An 18,350-nucleotide genomic window follows, 5' to 3' on the forward strand; every position below is an offset into this window, starting at 1 on the left:
GGTGGGGAGTTGTCAGCTTTGTCTGGTGTGGGAAGGACTAGGCTAAGGAAGGGAAGGGTCAGTGCCTGGAGCCAAGTAGGATGCTGGGCAAATACACCAGCCTAGAGACAAGTATTTCTCCATAACCAAGGATAAAAAATATCATTCATGAGCCTTTGGGGCTCTGAGGGGGATGGGCCTCAGGATGCCAAGGAGGAAGAAGAACATGGGTAGGTCCATTGTGGCTGAGGACACCTGGACATTATGAAGCCATAGGGAGCTGGGAAGGGTGTGTCAGCACTTGACATTACAGAGTAGCCCTGGATGGGAGTACAGATCCAGTCATCACTGGGGTAAGGGGAAGTCAAGGGTGGGAGTCCAGGAGCCCAGAGCCCAGGGTAAACCCTGGATGAAGGGAAGTCTGAAAGGCCAGTGGGAAACTACCAAGGGTGCAGGGTCTAGATGATATGGTAGCTGGAAACACACAAGGCTAGAGGGGGCCTGGGTGAGCAGCATGAGTTCCGCCATCACAGGACTAAGCACGGAAAGGCCAGGAACAACTGGAAGGAAGTGGTCAAGCTGTCCACAGCCCTGTCTACCTTCCCAGCCTGGCCAGGCTCCCTGCCTGTGTGGATACAGTCATATCCCCACCCCTCCCCGCCTCTACGGCAAAGGGGTGGAGAGCCCGAGGCTCTTCCTCTCCTGGGCCAGCGTCTGAGTAGCACACACTGGGCGATAAGAACGCCGAAGCTAATTCTGCCTGTGGCTGGCAACATGAAGGACGAAGTGGCTCTTCTGGCTACCGTCACCCTCGTGGGAGTTCTGTTGCAAGGTGGGCTGGCTCCTGTCTGGGAGGTGGGTGGATCTTACATCCTGTAGCCTGCTCTCTTCAGGCTCCTGGGGTAGGGAATTGGGGTGCTGGCAGGCCCAGGCTCAGAAGGACAGGAGGCTTCTAGGCTAGCCTCCTGGTACCAAGGTCCAAGTAATTCAAGAACTGTTGGAGGGCCAAAGTCCCAGCTGAGGAGCCCCCCACCCCCCACTTCCCTGGAGTGGGTATAGACACTCTCTAAGGAGTACAGGGGAGGACCAGGTGAAGGATGGCCACCCTGCTGAGGGGCCACTTGAGGTGCCTGCCTTGTGGTGGGAGCTGGTATCTGTTTGGGAGTACAGTACGGTGACCAGTGGAATAGCTATGGGCTTAGGTTGGGAGAGTCCCAACTCCACGCATCTGGAGCACAGTATCTGCCAGATTTAGAGCTGGGTCCATGATGTCTAAACAGAAACTGAGACAAGAATTTATGCTATTGTGTGGTGGTACTGAGACCCAAGCTAGACTGACTCTGGCTTGGGGCAGAGTGAGTCCCTTCTGGCTGATTCTGTAGAGGGGAAACCAGGGTCCCTTAGCCACAGAATGTGTGCTTCCTTGTTCCTTAAAGAATACAGCCAATTTTGTCCTGGTCCATTGCCTACACAGGGGCAATGGACTGGGGTCCAGACCTGCAGAACGGGAGGTGGGCATTTGCCTGTGCTTTGCAAGTCAAATCGTTCAGGAGTAAAGTCTTCTAAGGTTCCTCCCACCGGCAGGTGTTTCAGCCGCGCATCACCTTAGTCAATCAACCCTCAGGCCTACAGGGCCTCTCCATTGAACACCACTGATGGGGCAGGTGGAAGAAGGGCATTAGAAGGGAGAGGCAAGGAGAGGGGAACTAAGGGACGGATCCCGCCCCAGGTCTACGGAGCACCACACCTGACTCCCACACCCCCACGGCCGCAGCCTACTTCTCTCTACAGGTGATCTCTGCACGAAGGGCTTTCCACGTGTCGCCGCCGCTCACCTCTGGCCCTCCCGAGTTCGAGCGCATCTTCCGAGCCCAGTGAGCGCGGCGGGTCCGGGCGGGTTCGGGTGTCAGCCAAGGCGGGCCACGCGCTCACCCAGCCTACCCCTCGCAGGGTAAACTGCAGCGAGTACTTTCCGCTGTTCCTCGCCACACTCTGGGTCGCCGGCATCTTCTTCCACGAAGGTGCGGGACAGCGTGGGGGCACACTTCGGGGGTGGGGGAGATCCCGGATGGCGGGAACTCGTGCTCACCGCGCCGCCTCGCCTCGCCTCTCGCAGGAGCCGCAGCCCTGTGCGGACTGTTCTACCTGTTCGCGCGCCTCCGCTATTTCCAGGGATACGCGCGCTCAGCGCAGCTCAGGTAACTCTGGCCGGACTTCCGGGAAAGCACTGCAGGGGAGGGTCGCTCCCCGACGCGGCTCTAAGGGTGGGAGGCGGCGATCGGCCACAGGGGACCCATGGAAAGAGATCTGGGGACAGCGGGTGGGCGGACCTAGCCCTAACGAGCTGGTCTAGCCCGGAGTGGGAGGGGCTTGAGCCTGCGGGGCAGGCCGAGTCTGGAGGGGTAGGGCCTAGGCCTGGGGGCAGTCCTAGCATGGAGGGGGCGGGGCCTTGTGCGGGGGGGGGGGGGCTCGGCTCCGCTCCCGCTGAGCGCCACCCGCAGGCTGACTCCCCTTTACGCGAGCGCGCGCGCACTCTGGCTGCTGGTGGCGATGGCTGCACTGGGCTTGCTAGTCCACTTCCTCCCCGGCACGCTACGGACTGCGCTCTTCAGATGGCTCCAGATGCTCCTGCAGATGGCCTGAGGCGAAGGCCCTCCGAATCAGCAGAACTGGAGATCTTCAAACAAAACGCTGGGGTGCCCGCCCCTGAATCCCAGTTTTTAATTAAAGTTCCCACGACGGTTCCGTCTGCATTCTCTGTGTCTGAGAGGGTCGCTTACCGCAGCTTGGAGAGCCCAAACCCTAGACAGATGCAGCCAGGCTTTGGGAGGCTTGGATAAGCCAGCATTGGCAGGCTTGGATTCGTTCTTATCACTGTACTGTCTTCTAGACAACACCTTGCCTGCGCAGCTACCTCTGCCTTGACATTTCTTTCCAGAGATAGCCACCCTTCACCCACTTTTCTGTACTTGGGGCTCACCTTCCTCTCAGGCTGAGCCTCAGGTGTTGGATTCTAGCTTGTATGCCTTCTTGTCCCCCAACACCCAGCCCTGACTTCACAACTAGAACCAATCAGTCTTTTCCTAAGTGAGATCTGGGCCCCCTGTTTTTGATCAGTGCTGGATCTCCAAATAGAGGTTCAGGACACCCCAGCTAAGATCACACAGCAGTGAGTGTGGCCAAAGATGTAGTCAGTGATAGGTTCTCTCAAGTGGATCTCTGGATGCTTGAAGAGGACCGGACTTAGGTAGGCCTACTGACAATACACCTCAAAATGACTTTTAACCTACCCGGCCAGCAAAAATGCTTCTTAAACAGGCCTAAGATGTGTAGGAAAGCCCTCCGGTGGGTGGAGATGGCCCATTTATTTTAGAGAAGACCACCGTATGAGCCAGGTGTTGTGGTTCAGAGGTGCAATCCTAGTCCTTGGGAAGCCGAGGCACAAATTCAAGACCAGCTTGAGCTACCGTGAGTTCCAGGGCTCCCTGACTGTCTCAGTCCCTTTCCAACAGTGTGCCTTCCCCCTCATTCACACACACCAAGATCCTATTATATGAGACAAGCAGAGACAAAGATACTAAGGACTAGGGGCGGGATAGGGGAAGGGGAGGGGATGATGTCAATTGTGGACACCCCCTCCAACCCCCCCCCAGGCACTCAGGGGCTCAGGTCTGTACAATAGTTGCGCTGGGTTATGTGATGCTAGACCAAGAGGATCTGAGAACTCGTTGGAGAATTCCTATAGGATAAGTAGGCACAACTTTGGGTGCATGAAACCCCCAGTTACAGACTCAGTGGTCACGACCTTCCTGCTAAGTAAAGATGACGTTACGTTGAGGTATGCCAACAGACCCTTGACATGGTAAAGGAGGGTCTGGGACTTAGTCCTTGGCATGACAGAGGTCAAACCATCTTCACCAAGTTACCTGCCGGTAGCCAGCCAATTGTGGATAAGAGTCTCGCAGCACAGGCGAGCCAGCCTCCCCCTCCCTATCCCCACCACCAGCAAGTTTTGGGAACCCAAGATGATAGGCCAAATACAGGCAGGCAACATGCAAACGCCTGGCCAGAACTGGGAACATTCACCTCTGAGACACATACTTCATTAACCCTTTATTACAAGTCACGCTCTTATAGAAGTATATGCGAACTTACGTGAAAAAATCAAATGTATCCAAGAATAAAAAACACAGCACATAAAGTAGTGTATGCATTCCAGTGTTTGCGCCGCACACGGCGGGCACCCAAGATAAAAGCTCTTCTAACGGCCTGGCTCAAGACCACCGGCCAGGGGCAAACGGTTCGGTTCAGTTCTTTTTGGGCGGCAGCAGGCCGGCCCTCAGGCACAGTGTGGGGGCCGCCTGCCTCTCCCGCGGCCCGGCGGGCAGGAGCAGCACCAGCTTCTGGGGCCTCCGGGCCAGCGGTGAACCCCAGGCCAGCCCGAGCCGCCTGCCAGGCAGAACCCTCCAGGTGGGGTGGATATGCCTGGTCCTCTGGGGTTGCAGCAGCAGTAGCAGCGACACCCTCGGAACCGTGGGCTCCAGAGCCGGCCACAGAGCACCCTTGGAAGCCTTCTAGTCGGCCTTTTTCAGAAAGATCTGGAAGAGTTGGGCTCAGGATGAGCAGGAGTCTTGGGACTTATGGTCTAGATGCTTAGTCCCATCCCAGCTGATCTTACCTCACTCAAAATGACCCACACCGGGGAGTCAGTCTGAATGGAGAGACGTAGTGCTTCCAGGGGGCCAAAGGCAGGATCCACTTCTCCTTCAGCTACACCCTTGTAGAAGGAGCCTATGAGAGCGCGGTGCCGAGATGTAAACAGGAAAGCAACACCCAAAAGCCCCACACAGGCCCGCCCTACTCACCAATCTGGAGGTAGCCGTCTGGGCTCCTAGGGTACCGGAGAGTGGCTGAGCGGCCCTCCTGAAGGGCCTCCTTCTCTGACTGGGGGTTCTAAAGGGCAAAGCAGCAGGGTTGGAGTGTCTGGCCAGAAGGAGGCGCTGTCAGCTCCCACCCACAGCCCGCCCATACTCACATCAAAGGGCAGCACCTCCACAGAAGTGTTGAAGAGCTTATCTTCTGGGTGCTCGATGTTCCCACTTCGGAAGAAGAACCTACAGACGCCAAGCAGGCCCGTGAGCTGTTGTAAAGATGAGGTACTGCCCAGACCCACTGTCCAGGCCCAGCAGAGAGAAGGCTAACGCCTGGGCTAGAAATATATTAGATGGGTAACCAAGTGCTGGGAGAGGTGAGGCACTATCTTGGACAGTCCACGGGCAGTGCAAGGAAGCCAGGGTCTTACCCTGTGACTGTGGTAACAGGTGTCATTAAGTATTAAAGTATTAAAGCTCTACCTGCCTAAGTCCACACAAGGTAGGACTATTATGGGTAGTGTGCTGTTCAGTAAGGAAACCGAGGCATGGTGGGGTAAGATGGGGCAAATAGTTACCTTAGGGGTTACAGAAGGAGTACCTAAAGACCCAGGAATATATGCTGAGGCCTCTAATCGGTGTTCACCCTGTCCTCTTTCCCAGGGAGTACTGACCGCTCAAGGCGCAGTGGCTGGAAGAAGCGGAACCGGATAAAGTCTCCTGCGGCAGGCGTGAAAGCCCAGAAGAAATCCTCCCGCAAGTAGGCCTTCTCCAGGGTGAAATGCTGGTACGTCTTGAGGCTTGTGCTCACCTCCGCCGGCGGGTTCACATGCTCCTTCCGGAGAGCATGCTTTCCAAAGTCTTTATCCTGGGGAGGTACAACAGGCATGAGTGCCACCCTCCAGTCCTGCCTCCACCACGTTCTCGGTCCACACCGCACCACACCCCACCTTCAGTTTCTGGATTTTGCCTGCCAGTGACGAGTGAGTGCCCACATGCTGGAAAAGGGACGGCTTGAAGCGGATCCGAAGGTTGGCCTTCTGCCGATCACAATGTTTCTGTGAACAGATTGGCGCCTTAGGGTTCAGCTCAGCCCACACTCAAGGTTGTGGGCCTTTCCTTAGGATAACCGGGGGGAGGGGGGACTTCCTCAGCCAGCAGTGTCCTCTCCTTGCTATAGAGGCACAGCCAGGAACACAGTGTGAGCTGGCAGCTGGGGACCTGCCTTCCTTCCCTGTGCTGATTTCTAGTGTCCCCTGCTCACCGCATCCTTCTCAGGGTTGCAGACTTTCACCCACAGGATGTGGTCCAGGAGCCAGTCTATGGGCTTGTCTCGGTAGAACATGAGGATGAACTCCACAATCAGGCTCAGATCCAGTGACTTGAACATCTTCCCTGAAGAGGAAGCCAGGGAAGGGCTCTGAGTGGGGAGGACCACTAACCCTGTTCCTTCACCCCTGTGGGGACCCTGTGGAATGTCACACAACAAACCTAGTGGGGAGACTTTGGGCACGTGTAGACCAAGAAAACAGGGCAGGGCTGGGGTCCCTGGGATGTCCTCATACAGAGGGCACTTCCAGCAAGGCTCACTAGCAAGGTACTGGGGCTGAGAGACGGTAGACAGAGGGGTGCAGCTGGGGCCGGCACAGGAGTAGCCTACCAATGAAGCCCAACTGCGAGAACTCCAGGATCATCCAGTCCTCGGAGGGCTGCTGGAGGGCAAAGTTCTTCATAGTGCTCAAGTAGTTGGGCTTGGCTACAATGTCATCCTCCAGCTGCAGAGAGGGAACAGAAGGGAGCTGGGACTCAGGATTGGCCAAGAGCATTAGTGGGTCCCTCACCCAAGTGGGACCCCGTGCAGAGGAGGCCAGGGCGAGCAGCAGGTCAAGGCTCACTGCTCAGGTCAGACAGGGTTCGGGGTGGGGGTAGGGGGCACAAGAAAAGCTTCAGGCTGACCTGCACATAGTAGATGCCTTTGGACTGTGCATACATCATGAGGAAGCAGTAATCGAGGTTCTGTTTGGTCCTCCACCTGGGGGCCAGGAGGAGGAGCCTCAGAGGCAGAGACAATTCCACCTCCAGTGGTCTACCGCAGATTGGAGGCCCACTCTGCCCCCTCCCCACCCCACCCATCACACACAGACCTCCGAGGAGACAATGATGGTAGCCTCTTGAGGGCACAGAGTATTAAGTACCTGACTCTCTCCTTGGGGTCCCCAAAGGACTCTCGAAGGCGGGAGAAGTCAGGGTAGAAGTGAGGGGAAGGGGAGATGACTTCCAGGAGCCCAGAATGGATCTCTGTGGGGAACCTAGGTGTGGAGGAAGACCCAGTGGGTGTGCAGCCTCCAAGGGCAAAAGATGGGTGGGAGCTCTCCAGACCTGCCTCTAAGCAGATGGCCCTCTTCCATTTGCCTACTGAGGCCCTGGGGCTTCAGAAAGGGCAAGGCCCTTACCTCCTTTCCCTCTTTTCACCCAGAAGGGAAGCCCCTCCCCACACAAGACAGACCACCCTCCCTCCAACCACCTTTCCCAGTTGTCTGTACTCACAAGGCCTTGATGTTCTCTGTCACTGCCGAAGTGTACTGTGGGTCAGTCTGTGGGAAGACCCAGGACATTTAGCTTAGCTAGCACCCCAAATAGTCTGGAGGGGGGGGGATCGGGCAGGAGTTCGGACTTCAGATGTCCCCATATACGGGAGTAAGGCTCCCTGTCCTAAGTGCCCAGTGGGGTGGGGCTGGGGGCCGGGCCTAGCTGTGGTTACCTCAGAAAACAGCCTATTGAGGTACAAGCAGGTGTTGAAGGGAACCAGTTTCTCCACAAGAGGGCGCAAAGATGCATCTTTTTTTTTTTTTAAAGACTTATTTATTTATTATATGTAAGTACACTGTAGCTGTCTTCAGACACTCCAGGAGAGGGCGCCAGATCTCGTTACAGATGGTTGTGAGCCACCATGTGGTTGCTGGGATTTGAACTCTGGACCTTCGGAAGAGCAGTCGGGTGCTCTTACCCACTGAGCCATCTCACCAGCCCCGCATCTTTCTTTTTAACTTTTTGTCTTGATCCATTTGTGCATGAAACTTATGACTACAATTCTGATTGTCATCCCCCCCTCCGCGACTCCCTCTCCCCCCCAACTACGTCATTTTTTAAAAATTCATATATCCCCAGGCCCCGGACTACTCGCCTCGGCGATCAGCACCACGATGACTGAGTCTTCCTTCTCCTGCGGGCTCAGCTCCGAGATGAGCGAGTGCAATGTGTCAGTCAAGTACGAGTGCACCTCGCGCCGTACGCTCGGAATGCCCATCACCACGGACACTGCAGGGGCGCGGAGGAGTGACACTGGACAGAGCTCCGGGGGACAGCCTCTCTGCCCGCCACTCGCCCCTCCCGGGCCACGCCCATACCTCCGGTGCGGCCCTGGCCCACTCGCACTGCGGGCTGCAGACTGCTCTCCTTAGCCAGCAGGTGCGGCAGATGGTGGAAGACGGTGGGCAGATGAAGTACGTGCCTGTGCGAGACGTTCCACGGCTTCAGTCGCGGATCCTCTGGGTGGTTGAGAAATGCACAGGTGAGATTTTGCTGGGTCTGAAAACAGCACAATTCTGCAGCCTTCCATCCACCCCACCCCGCTGGAGCTCACCTGTTAGGCGGCCCCAAGTGCGATTGCCTTCTCCGTCCCGCAGTGCTTGCCTCTCGGACACTGCCCTCTTTATTTCTTCCAGCACCAGGTTTAGCTCCTTGGAGCGCTTCAGGCTCTCTTGCTCAGCTGCGTGCAAACGGTCTCGCAGAGCCAGGAACTCGCGCTGGTAAATGTCCACCACGTCACCTGTTGGAGAGTAGGGAGGTGGCACACACAGGTTAATATCAGGAAATAGCCCTTCCGAAAACCCAGTTCCTGTCATCACTGAACAGGTTTGCAAGAGCAAACCTGTAAGGGTATGCCTGCTACACCCCAACTTCCTCTAGGCACATACCAGTTCATGTGAAGTTACATTGATGCTCAGCCTGGGGCTGAAAAGCCCCCAGCAAGAGGATTATCTTTCCCTCCACCCTGTTATCTCATCCTTTAATGTGGATATATAGGAATAAGGATACCTTGTATAAGGTGAAAAGGGGATATGATCTCCCAGTCCTAAGCACAGGCTGGAACAGCCTGACTGAATCCTCTCCACCCACTGGCTCCCAAAATCCCCTCTTGCTTTTGCAGCCTGTGCCCCTTGCTGGGAATCAGACATCTAGAGTCGCATCCAGAGTACAAGGACACTGTCCTTCCTCAAGGAACACCCAAACCCCAGCCAGCCTTCTACTCCTCTCCTGTCCTCTTTCAAGGTTTGGAGAACAGACAACCCCATTCTTAAGGCCCCATAATCACAGTCAGCCTCCTCAGACTCTAGCCCTCAGGACTGAGCCTGGGCATAGGACCTGTGACTATGTGTTTGGGGGGGGGGGGGGGCTGCTCATCGATCATGGTTGTCACTAATTGCTCATTCGCTGAGTTCTTTCCATCTCACACCCACCCCCAGCCCACCTGCATGCTCAGATCAACAGATGAAGGTGACTAGCCCAGGAGCCTCTAACTAGCAGGTGCCCCAACCTCAAATGACTCTAGAGCTGGTAGTTGCTGGGCCCAGATATGAGTAGTGTAGAAGTACCTGGGTCCCTAAGTGGAGCTGTGAGTGTGGAGAAGAGTCCCCAGGGTGAGAACCACCTGGCATCATTGCTCTAGCAGGGATCAAGAACAAGAGGGATAAACCATATTTCGGTGGCAAGGGGCCAGCAGCTCCTGCCAGCCTGGGCATTCAAGGCCTTTGGCTGGTTGGCTGGCTGGCTTCTGCCCTCTTTATTAGCTCTCACATATGCCTCCCTCTCCTTTGTCCAATGTCTAGCTTGTGCACACGCTGTTTCTTCTGTCTGGATCCCACATCGTCTGACCTAGCCTTCAAGGCCTCGTCTGTTAGTCTAGGAAGCCTTTCTGACTCCCATCCCATCCCCAGGCACCAAATCCTTGGCTGGGCAAAACATCCCCAGAAAGGCCTTAGAGTGAGCTATCCCTAGTGTCTGTAGGCCAAAGGTGAAGCTCAAGGTAAGTTGAGTCACTTCAGGACACACTTCCTCCTGCAAGCAACACGGGCAAAGGTCTAAGTGTACTTAAGCCACAGGCAAGGAGCGCAGAGGAAGAGAGGCTCGGAGACAGGAGAGCCAAATGGATTCGGATTCGATTGAGGCATCCCTTACCTGAACAGCAAAACCCACCCCCAATCTTATACCCTGTCTTATCCAAGGCTAAAGTTCCAGGCCATACCCAGGTTTAGGGACAGACCCAAAGGAGGAAGAAGAGGGAATCAAGTTACAGGGTCTGTGAGACTCAGAGCTGGGCTCAAGGGGCCAAGTTACCCTGGAAACCTGACCCCTGGAACACTGAAAGCCGGCCCCAAGCTTGCTCTCCCAGCACTGGGCTACACCCACAGCTGACAGGGTTGAGGGCTAGAGGTACCCAGGCCATCAGAGCCAGCCAGGGAAATAGTTCACAGTGGCATAGACAGACAGGTGCCTTCCACAGCCTGGATGAGAAGTCCCTGCTCTGTCCTCATAGTGAAGCTAATGGGCAGCCTGTGCCACTGGCAGGGTCCCAAGCAGCACTGAGCTGAGGCCGAGGAAGAGAACGGGGGAAGTAACACTGGTCTAACAAGAGTGTATGTTTCCACCAGACCTACTCTGTTCTGGAAGTAAGCCGAGTCCCCAGTAAACGGCCTCAGGTAGGTCATGGTGGGTAGCAGGTCCCTGAATCTTCCTGATCATCCAGGCCTGGACATCGCTGGATCCCTATCCTGGCCTCCCTTCCTTCTCAGGCCTGTGCTGTCTGTTTACCAGCAGGCAATGGGCCCCTTGGGTTCCTGGGCCTAGCTACCACCCACACACCAATTCTGCTGTTGCTTCTCAGAACCCCACAGGCCCTTTCCCTTAGCAGCTTATCATACTCTTCTGGCCCTGTGCTGCCTGCTCTTGTTCCCTGTAAGAGCCCGGTGATCTTATTCCCAAGTCTACTGACTTGGGAGGTCCCCTCTTGTCCTCGTACCCTACAAATTCAGAAACTCAAGCTGTGTGATTACCCCCTAAGGGTTGTTCTTTTATTTCTTTTCTTTTTTTCTTTTGAGACAGGGTGGGTGTGTGTGTGTGTGTGTGTGTGTGTGTGTGTGTAAATCTGGGTGTTCAGGAACGCACACTGAAGACCAGGCTGGCCTCAAACTCGGAAATGCACCTGCCTCTGCCTCCCGTGTGCTGGAATTAAAGGTGTGTGCCACCACCACATGGTCATGGGTTGTTCTTAAAGCTAGACCATCCTGGTACCCCACATCTCTAGTGGGCGGGATAGTGAGGTAGGTCAGTGGTAAGGGCTTGGAGACTCTTTGGTCTCTCTGGGTACCTGGAGCATGTCAGGATAGGCCTTCCTAGGAAGCAGAGGATTTTGGCTTCCATACTTTCCAATCCCAGGAAAGCAGGATGGACTTAGCCCCAGGTGAGGACTGCAGCAGTGACCATGCCAGAACAGACTACACAGAGTGTGGAACGTATGATGCCCTACAAGCAGGATAATTAACACACCCTGAGGACTACGAACCACAGTGCTCCACCTGGCTCTCTCTTGGCATCGAAAACAGATTTTGGAGCCAAGCTGGGGTATAAACTTTGTACATGTACTTAGAGGAAATAGGCTCAGGGCCATAGGAAGACCGCAAGCCCAGCCCAAGGTCTGCTGTAAACCTGCAAGAGGGAAGGGAGTCGAGGTGGAGAGTGGCAGGTGTCCACTCTGTCTCTGGGTCGTGCGGTCCCCAAGGACTCTGGGAGAGCAAGGATCCAGTGAGAGCATGGCCCTGACACTGAGAAGGACTGTGTGGCTCTGTCTCCCTGAGGTCCAAGCTCTGCAGCTGTTTGGCTGAGGCTATAGTTTGATCCCTGAATGTCTGGCTGCTTCAACAGATAAAAGCCAAGGTTGGATTTGAACCTGAGTCCTGAACCCTAGGTGCATCTGGCCAAGTCTGAGTCTTTCCCATTCTTGACCCCTGCTTCTGCTGCCTCTTTCCTCTCTGGCTCCCCGCCTACATCCTCCCTTCCGGTTCTTTTGCTCTTCCCCTAAGTACTGGACCCTCCTCTCCTGAGCCCCATATCCGCTACAAAGTGGAAAGCAGCTTCAATCTAGTGGCTGACTGACTGAGTTTGCTTCTGAGTTATCTGCGTGGAAGAATGAGAAAGGCCCACAGTCAAGATTCCTGACTTCTAGTGAGCTGGCCTTGCTGGATACCCATGGAAACAGTACAGCCCTCAGGGTACACTCAGTCACTTCTCTCTCCATGCATACAGGCTCCTGGGCTTGTCCTCAGGAGGAAGAACTCTATCTGAGCCCTACTCTTCTCTGATCCTCTTGCTCCCCAGGCCCTCAGAATGCTAGTCTCCTGGCTTGCTCCCTCGGGAGGTAACCTAACATCAGATGGAGACATGTGATTGTCATAGGAAGCACATGGGAACCACTACCAAATGAGGATGAGACACAGTCTAATGGCCCTACCCACAATGGGACAACCTGATCCCAGTTCTTCCGACATGGCTCCACCACAGCCCTCATAGCTTTCCATGGCTACTCTCCCAAGGGCTCAAAACGTACCCTTCTGGATGCCACACCCTACCTTCAGAGAACAGTCCCCTGGCCATACCCCCCTCCCCCCCATAGCTCATTCCATCCCACACTCTCTCTGTGCCAGGCCCTATCGAATCTCTCCTTAGAGTTCCTGACTTGTGATTCTCTCAAAACCAGTCCAGACCTTCACTACCACTAAAATAGGGAAAGTGCTACAGGAGGCGAGGCTGGGCTGAGCAGGCAGGAGCCTGATGCCAGGAGTTAGACTTGCCACACGCCTCTTCCTGGACCTCCCCTGCCCCATTTAGCATAACCTTGGGGAACAGAGAGCCTGCCTGAGGGAGGGAGAGAGCTAGCCCACCTCAGCCTGATATGACAGGAAGAACAGAAGGCAGGCAGGAAGGAAGCAGCTCAGAGCCTCCTGTGTCCAGGCTGGGTGGATCATGGTCTCTGAAATCCTCAGCTCCCACTCAGTTTAAACCATTCAACCTAGCTCAGGGGGCTTCCTAGCAGTGCTAGGACCTGTGTCCTTCTACTCCCAAGACGGCTGGCCAGGCTGGGAGGCCATAGTGTGGACTGGTCAGCAAGCCCAAGCTTCGAAGCTGCACCAGGAAAGGCCAAGGAAACCCCACAAAGTGATCACATATCAGGGTTTCTGGGCTAGCTGTTCAAAAGGCCCTACAGAGGAACCCTGGGGCTCGGTGCCATGGAGGAGGCTGTAGGCCCCCTGGGAGCAGCGCCCACGGGAGCAGGGCTGATGCAGAGCACAACAGTGGATGGGGCAGGGGGATGGATACCTTGGCTCTATCTCCTCACCTGTCTCAACAATACTGTATCTGCTCTTGTCCAAGAGCCTGCACCAGGTTCTCTGGGTACACTACCTCTGTGACCTTGTGTCTCTGCCCCTCTGTGGGAACTCCATAGGTCCTTAACTTGCCAGTGGGAGCGCCCGCCCCTGGCATGGGATAACCGCAGGCAGAGGCCAGTCCTGAGCGCCACACGGAGGCGGGGATCTGGTAACCACACGCTCCCCTCGGCCAGGCCTGACCAGGGAATTTCGTGATGCCAAAAGCAAACAAGTGGGGCGAGCATGGGAGAGGCTCAGGTGCTCCCGGTGCGGGCCTGAGCAGGCGGCGGCGGGGTGGGGGCTCACCTTTCTGGCCGCTGAGCGCTGCGTACCAGGAGAGCGAGAGGAAGGCGCACAAGCAGAAGAGCAGCAGCGTCAGGAAGGTGCCATTGCGGAGCCTCATCTCCCCCGATGCGCGGCGGGCGCCGGCGGGGCCGAGGCCGCATGGCCCGGGGGACCGGGGCCGGGGCACGGGGGCCCGGAGGCGGCGGGGGCCCCGGCCCCGGAGCGCGGAGGAGCTGCGGGCCCGGGAGAGGCGGCTACGAGCAGGGCGGGAATGGGGACGGGGTTGGAGGGTGCGTGCGAGCTGCTCCTCCGCGGTGCGCGGCGCTGGCGGCCTCGATCTGAGGCTGGGCCGGGGCCGAGCAGGGTTGGGGCAAGGCGGCAAGAGCCGCGGCCGGGCTGGATCCGGGACCGCCGCCGAGTCGACGGGCGAAGGGCGGGGCGGCCGGGATTTAAAGGGGCCGCATCACTCGCCGCCGCTGGGAGCACCGCGAGGGGGCGGGGTAGGAGGCCAGCTCCCGGGATCCCGGCGGGCCCGCCTTGGGAAGGTGGCACGCGCGTGGAATAGCGCGCCCCAGGAAAGTCGCGGCTACAGTGGTGATGAATGAGGGTCAGCTATTGTGCAGCAGGGACAGACGGCGGAGATGCCTGTTCCCCCAAGTCTCCTTTCAGAAGATCCCATGAGCAAGTCCCTACACCTAGACCTTCAAGCCCTCCTCCGGACAGAGAGGATCTGGCATGGGAGGGGCCCGTTGTAGCCAAGCTGAGGTTATCTCTAGCTAGCAGGCTAGCCAGAAGTGCCCGCTGCTCTCTCTTGCGCCCACCAGTACTCCCTTCTCAGGGCATTCTCTGATGTGCCTCGGAGAGTATGCTGCGGACCGGGGGAGGCGCTCCTACTCTATCGAACAAGGACAATGGGCCGCTCTCAGGAGTAACAGAGCCGTTGTTTGTAGGTGTAGAGCACCCTCCGGAGCCCAGCCGACTAGCTTCCCGGTGCCAGGCATGCTGTGGGCGGGAGTCAGGCTCAACCTGTAGTTTAGGGGATCACGGGTCCGCAGGGTGACCGGGGGCGGGGACGGGGCGCCTCTGGCTCCTATTTGTACAGCGGCGCCTAAGACTTTATTGCTGTCTCTTCTTGCATCTTCATAGAAGAACTTATTACAGACTTCCCTCCATGCTTCTGCGGAACCAGGAACTGGACACACAATGAAAGGACTCACAGAGCCAAGGCAGCCTCGGGGCATGCATTTTGGAAGCGCCAAATCTACTTCCCTTCTTGAATCTCAACGCCATTCAAAATGGAACCAGAAGCTACTGTGTAAAATGGAGCTACTACCTAAGAGCAGAGTGGTGACGGCTACTAAGCCTGAGTTCAATCCTTCAGAATCCACAGGGTGGAAGGAGTGAAATGACTGCTGCAATTGGTTCTCCGATCTCTGTATGGTGTCTATGGCACGACAGTGCCATCCACGTATGATGTCCCGAAAGACCCTGCTTGGAATGACCGTGAGCGCGTGCGGGGGTGGGGTCGGGGGGGAGGTGTGATCACACCCTGGGTGGGTGATGGTCTCAGTAAAGTAGAAGCTGCAGTGGTGATCTCACACACACACACACAGACACACACACACAGGCTTGCGTGCACAATAAAGTGACCCATACCCAGGAGGCAGGAGGATCCTTATGAGTTTAAGGAAGGCTTGGTCTACATTTAGAATTCTTGGCTAGCCAAGTCTGCATACTGAGATTCTGGGGGCAGAGTTGGGGTGGGGAGCTACAGAAGGCAAGGCACAGTCCAAAAGTCACTGTTTTACAGTTTGGAGTGACTTAGGGCAGAGTACAGCCTGATTTCCACACCTGATCTTGTTGGAACCTTCTGAAGGGAAGTATCCTGGTGTGTTTTCCTGTTTTCATAGGAGTCTTCTCTGTGGTGCAAAAAAGTAGTAGGTCTTCATTTTAGTAATATAAAGTCTTAATTTTGTTTAAAAGACAAAACAACAACAACAACAAACAGTGGAGCCAGTATAGTGTGTAACATGCCTCCAATGCCAGCAGCCAGACAGCAAAGGCAGGAAGAGCTCTGTGAGTTCCAGGCCAGCCATACATAGTGAGCCCATGTTGTCATTCCCCAAACCCCCAAAACAGTTTGAGACCAGCTTGATATACATAGAAAATTTAAAATTCTGAGCCAAGGAGAGCTATACAGTGGAACTGTCCTACAAACAAATAAGGCTAGAGAGGTGGCTCAGTAGGCCCCCATCAGCTTTATCAGGTGGCTCACAGCTACCTGGAACTAAGGGAAATAGACACCTCTAAGCGCAGTGTGTGGGTGTGCACATACTTAAAAAGAAATCTAGAAATCAAGCAACAAAAAGTATATTAGAGCTGGAGGTGTAGCTGAGTGGTGAAGCACTCAACATCAACTGAAGTGGATGATTTAAGGAAGATGCTATAATGATTAAACCAGTGGATCTGAAGGAGATGGACTGTAGGTGAGTACATGGATCTCCCCTCTCCCATTGCTACCTTGGAGTAGGGGAACAGGAATAAGAGAAGGTCCCTGATGTCTAGGGAGCAGAGCCTCTGTAGAAACAGGAAATTGGGGTTAGGGAGAGCCCATGTCTCAGGAGCAGGACCTCATAGCAGCCTGTCTACCTCCAGCCTCCTCCTTTGAAAATGGCAGCATTGTCTGGCACGTGTCCTGTTTTCTACAGTCTTTGCCTTTGTAGTAATTAATTAATCCGGGCCTGCTTGCCACCTAAAGTCCCTTCAGACACTTCCTGGCTCTGCATGTTGCCTTGCAGCTGGCAATATACCTTCACCTGAGGTTCAGCATCAGGTCCTAGGGACCCACTCAGGGAAAATGGAGCCATATGGGCCCAGAGAAATCCTGCTTTCCTTTTGAAAGTCAGCTGTAGGCCTTTCCTCCTTTGTTCTAGATTTTCACACAGTGAAAACACAGTCACACACACACACACACACACACACCTTACTTTTTCAGAGTCAGTGACTCACTATGAAACCCTGACTGGCCTGTAACTCACCATGCAGACCAGCACTGGGATTAAAAGCCTGTAGACACCCAGCTGTTATGATCACAGCCTTCAGTCCATGTTCTAGGACAGCCTTTGGAAGTAGTCTAGGGGTTCAGCCTTGGGGGTAGTCAAGAATAGAGCTAAGAGCTGGGCGTGGTGGTGCACACCTTTAATTCCAGCACTCGGGAGGCAGAGGCAGGCGGATTTCTGAGTTCGAGGCCAGCCTGGTCTACAGAGTGAGTTCCAGGACAGCCAGGGCTACACAGAGAAACCCTGTCTCGAAAAAACCAAAAAAAAAAAAAAAAAAAGAATAGAGCTAAGAGAAATAGAAGATCCATACATGATTTCACTAGCCTTCAAGTGAAATGGGTCCTGCTCTCCATTTAAGAATGGGAACTGCATCCTGTAGATTTCCCAGGCTATGTGACTGTCACAACAGAAGTCAGGGATTTCATCTACCTCAACTAGAGGTGTAGTGGGGCACTTCAAAAGAATAGTTACACTCATGTTAGTGACTTCATTTTTTTTAATTTATTTTTTGTATATGAGTATACTGTCCCTCTCTTCAGACACAGCAGAAGAGGACATCAGATCCCATTGCAGATGGTTGTGAGCCACCACATGGTTGCTAGGATTTGAACTCAGGACCTCTGGAAGAGCAGTCAGTGCTCTTAACCACTGAGCCATCTCACCAGCCCAGTAACTTCATATTTTTGATATTAGTCCTGCTCTAGATATTAAAGTTTAGAAGACTCACGAGTAGTTACATATGGTTTAAAAAGTGTTTTTCTGACATCTGCATTTCAGTTGTTTGTTTAGAAGGCCTTGCCTTCTAAGGCATGGGCCTGTGATTATGATGGGATTGAGAGGAGAAGGTAAGAGGTTTAAGAGTCCAGACGAGAGTGAATAGCTCAGCTGTTAAGAGCACTTCTGCAAGAGGAAAAGGGTTTGATTCCCAGCACCCACTGGCAGCTCCCAAGGGAATCAGCTGCTCTCTTCTGGCCTCCCAGAGCACTGCACACATACATTCACTCAAGAAAAACACCCAAATACATTTTTTTTTTCTTAAGATGAAAAAAATTAAAAGACAGTTCAGGATCATCCTTGGCTACAAAGCCAGTTCAAGGCCAGCCAGGGCTTCATGAGATCTTACACTTACAAACACACACTAAATTGCCCAAGAATAAGTAAAAGAGCCAAGCAGTTGCAGCACACACCCTTAATCCCAGCATTCTGGATGCAGAAGCAGGCAGAGCTTTGAGTTCAAGGCCAGCCTGGTCTACAGAGTGAGTTCCACAAGATAGCCAGGAGTACTCAGAGAAACCTTGCCTTAAACAAACAAACAAACAAACAAACATACACAAAAAAAGAATAATTTTTTAAAAGATCTATTTTATTTAGTGTATGTGAGTGCACTGTAGCTGTACTGATGGTTGTGAGCTTCATGTGCTTGCTGGGAATTTGAATTCAGGACCTCTGCTGGCTCCGGCCTAAGGATTTATTTATTATTATATCTAAGTACACTGTAGCTGTCTTCAGACACATCAGAAGAGGGTATGAGGTCTCATTATGGATGGTTGTGAGCCCCTATATGGTTGCTGGGATTTGAACTCAGGACCTCTAGGAGAGCAGTCAGTGCTCTTAACCACTGAGCCATCTCTCCAGCCCAAATAAAAATTTTAAAATGGTGACATATGCTTATA

At 54.4% G+C, this 18,350-nt stretch overlaps 2 protein-coding genes across 2 annotated transcripts; one reads left to right on the top strand and one right to left on the bottom strand.

Moving 5' to 3' along the window:
• The first annotated feature begins 514 nt into the window (after positions 1–514).
• Ltc4s (leukotriene C4 synthase) lies at positions 515–2,732 on the top strand. Its single transcript, XM_021177736.2, has 5 exons — positions 515–811; positions 1,754–1,853; positions 1,930–2,000; positions 2,096–2,177; positions 2,481–2,732. Exons 1-5 carry the CDS (start codon positions 754–756, stop codon positions 2,620–2,622), a joined length of 453 nt encoding a protein of 150 aa, XP_021033395.1. The 5' UTR covers positions 515–753; the 3' UTR covers positions 2,623–2,732.
• Positions 2,733–4,079: 1,347 nt separating this feature from the next.
• On the bottom strand, positions 4,080–14,052 carry Mgat4b (alpha-1,3-mannosyl-glycoprotein 4-beta-N-acetylglucosaminyltransferase B). The gene is made up of 15 exons (XM_021177541.2): positions 13,640–14,052; positions 8,494–8,679; positions 8,258–8,398; positions 8,035–8,168; positions 7,398–7,444; positions 7,046–7,159; positions 6,807–6,882; positions 6,511–6,625; positions 6,115–6,245; positions 5,801–5,908; positions 5,525–5,718; positions 5,015–5,093; positions 4,845–4,932; positions 4,658–4,770; positions 4,080–4,577 (listed from the first exon to the last, which is right to left on the bottom strand). The coding sequence occupies exons 1-15, from the start codon at positions 13,734–13,736 to the stop codon at positions 4,554–4,556; spliced, it is 1,647 nt and encodes a 548-aa protein (XP_021033200.1). The 5' UTR covers positions 13,737–14,052; the 3' UTR covers positions 4,080–4,553.
• Between the last annotated feature and the right edge of the window lie 4,298 nt (positions 14,053–18,350).

The sequence above is a fragment of the Mus caroli genome, unplaced genomic scaffold (assembly GCF_978045245.1).
Source record: "Mus caroli unplaced genomic scaffold, Mus_caroli_1 scaffold_13, whole genome shotgun sequence".
NCBI lineage: Eukaryota > Metazoa > Chordata > Mammalia > Rodentia > Muridae > Mus > Mus caroli.

Excerpts from the sequence above, each read along its gene's own strand:
- Ltc4s (XM_021177736.2), top strand. The coding sequence starts at position 754 with ATGAAGGACGAAGTGGCTCTTCTGGCTACCGTCACCCTCGTGGGAGTT. Across the intron at positions 812-1,753 it reads CGTGGGAGTTCTGTTGCAAG|CCTACTTCTCTCTACAGGTG; the intron begins GTGGGCTGGCTC and ends CCACGGCCGCAG. Across the intron at positions 1,854-1,929 it reads GAGCGCATCTTCCGAGCCCA|GGTAAACTGCAGCGAGTACT; the intron begins GTGAGCGCGGCG and ends TACCCCTCGCAG.
- Mgat4b (XM_021177541.2), bottom strand. The coding sequence starts at position 13,736 with ATGAGGCTCCGCAATGGCACCTTCCTGACGCTGCTGCTCTTCTGCTTG. Across the intron at positions 6,883-7,045 it reads GACCCCAAGGAGAGAGTCAG|GTGGAGGACCAAACAGAACC; the intron begins GTACTTAATACT and ends CCTGGCCCCCAG. Across the intron at positions 5,719-5,800 it reads GCAAAATCCAGAAACTGAAG|GATAAAGACTTTGGAAAGCA; the intron begins GTGGGGTGTGGT and ends GTACCTCCCCAG.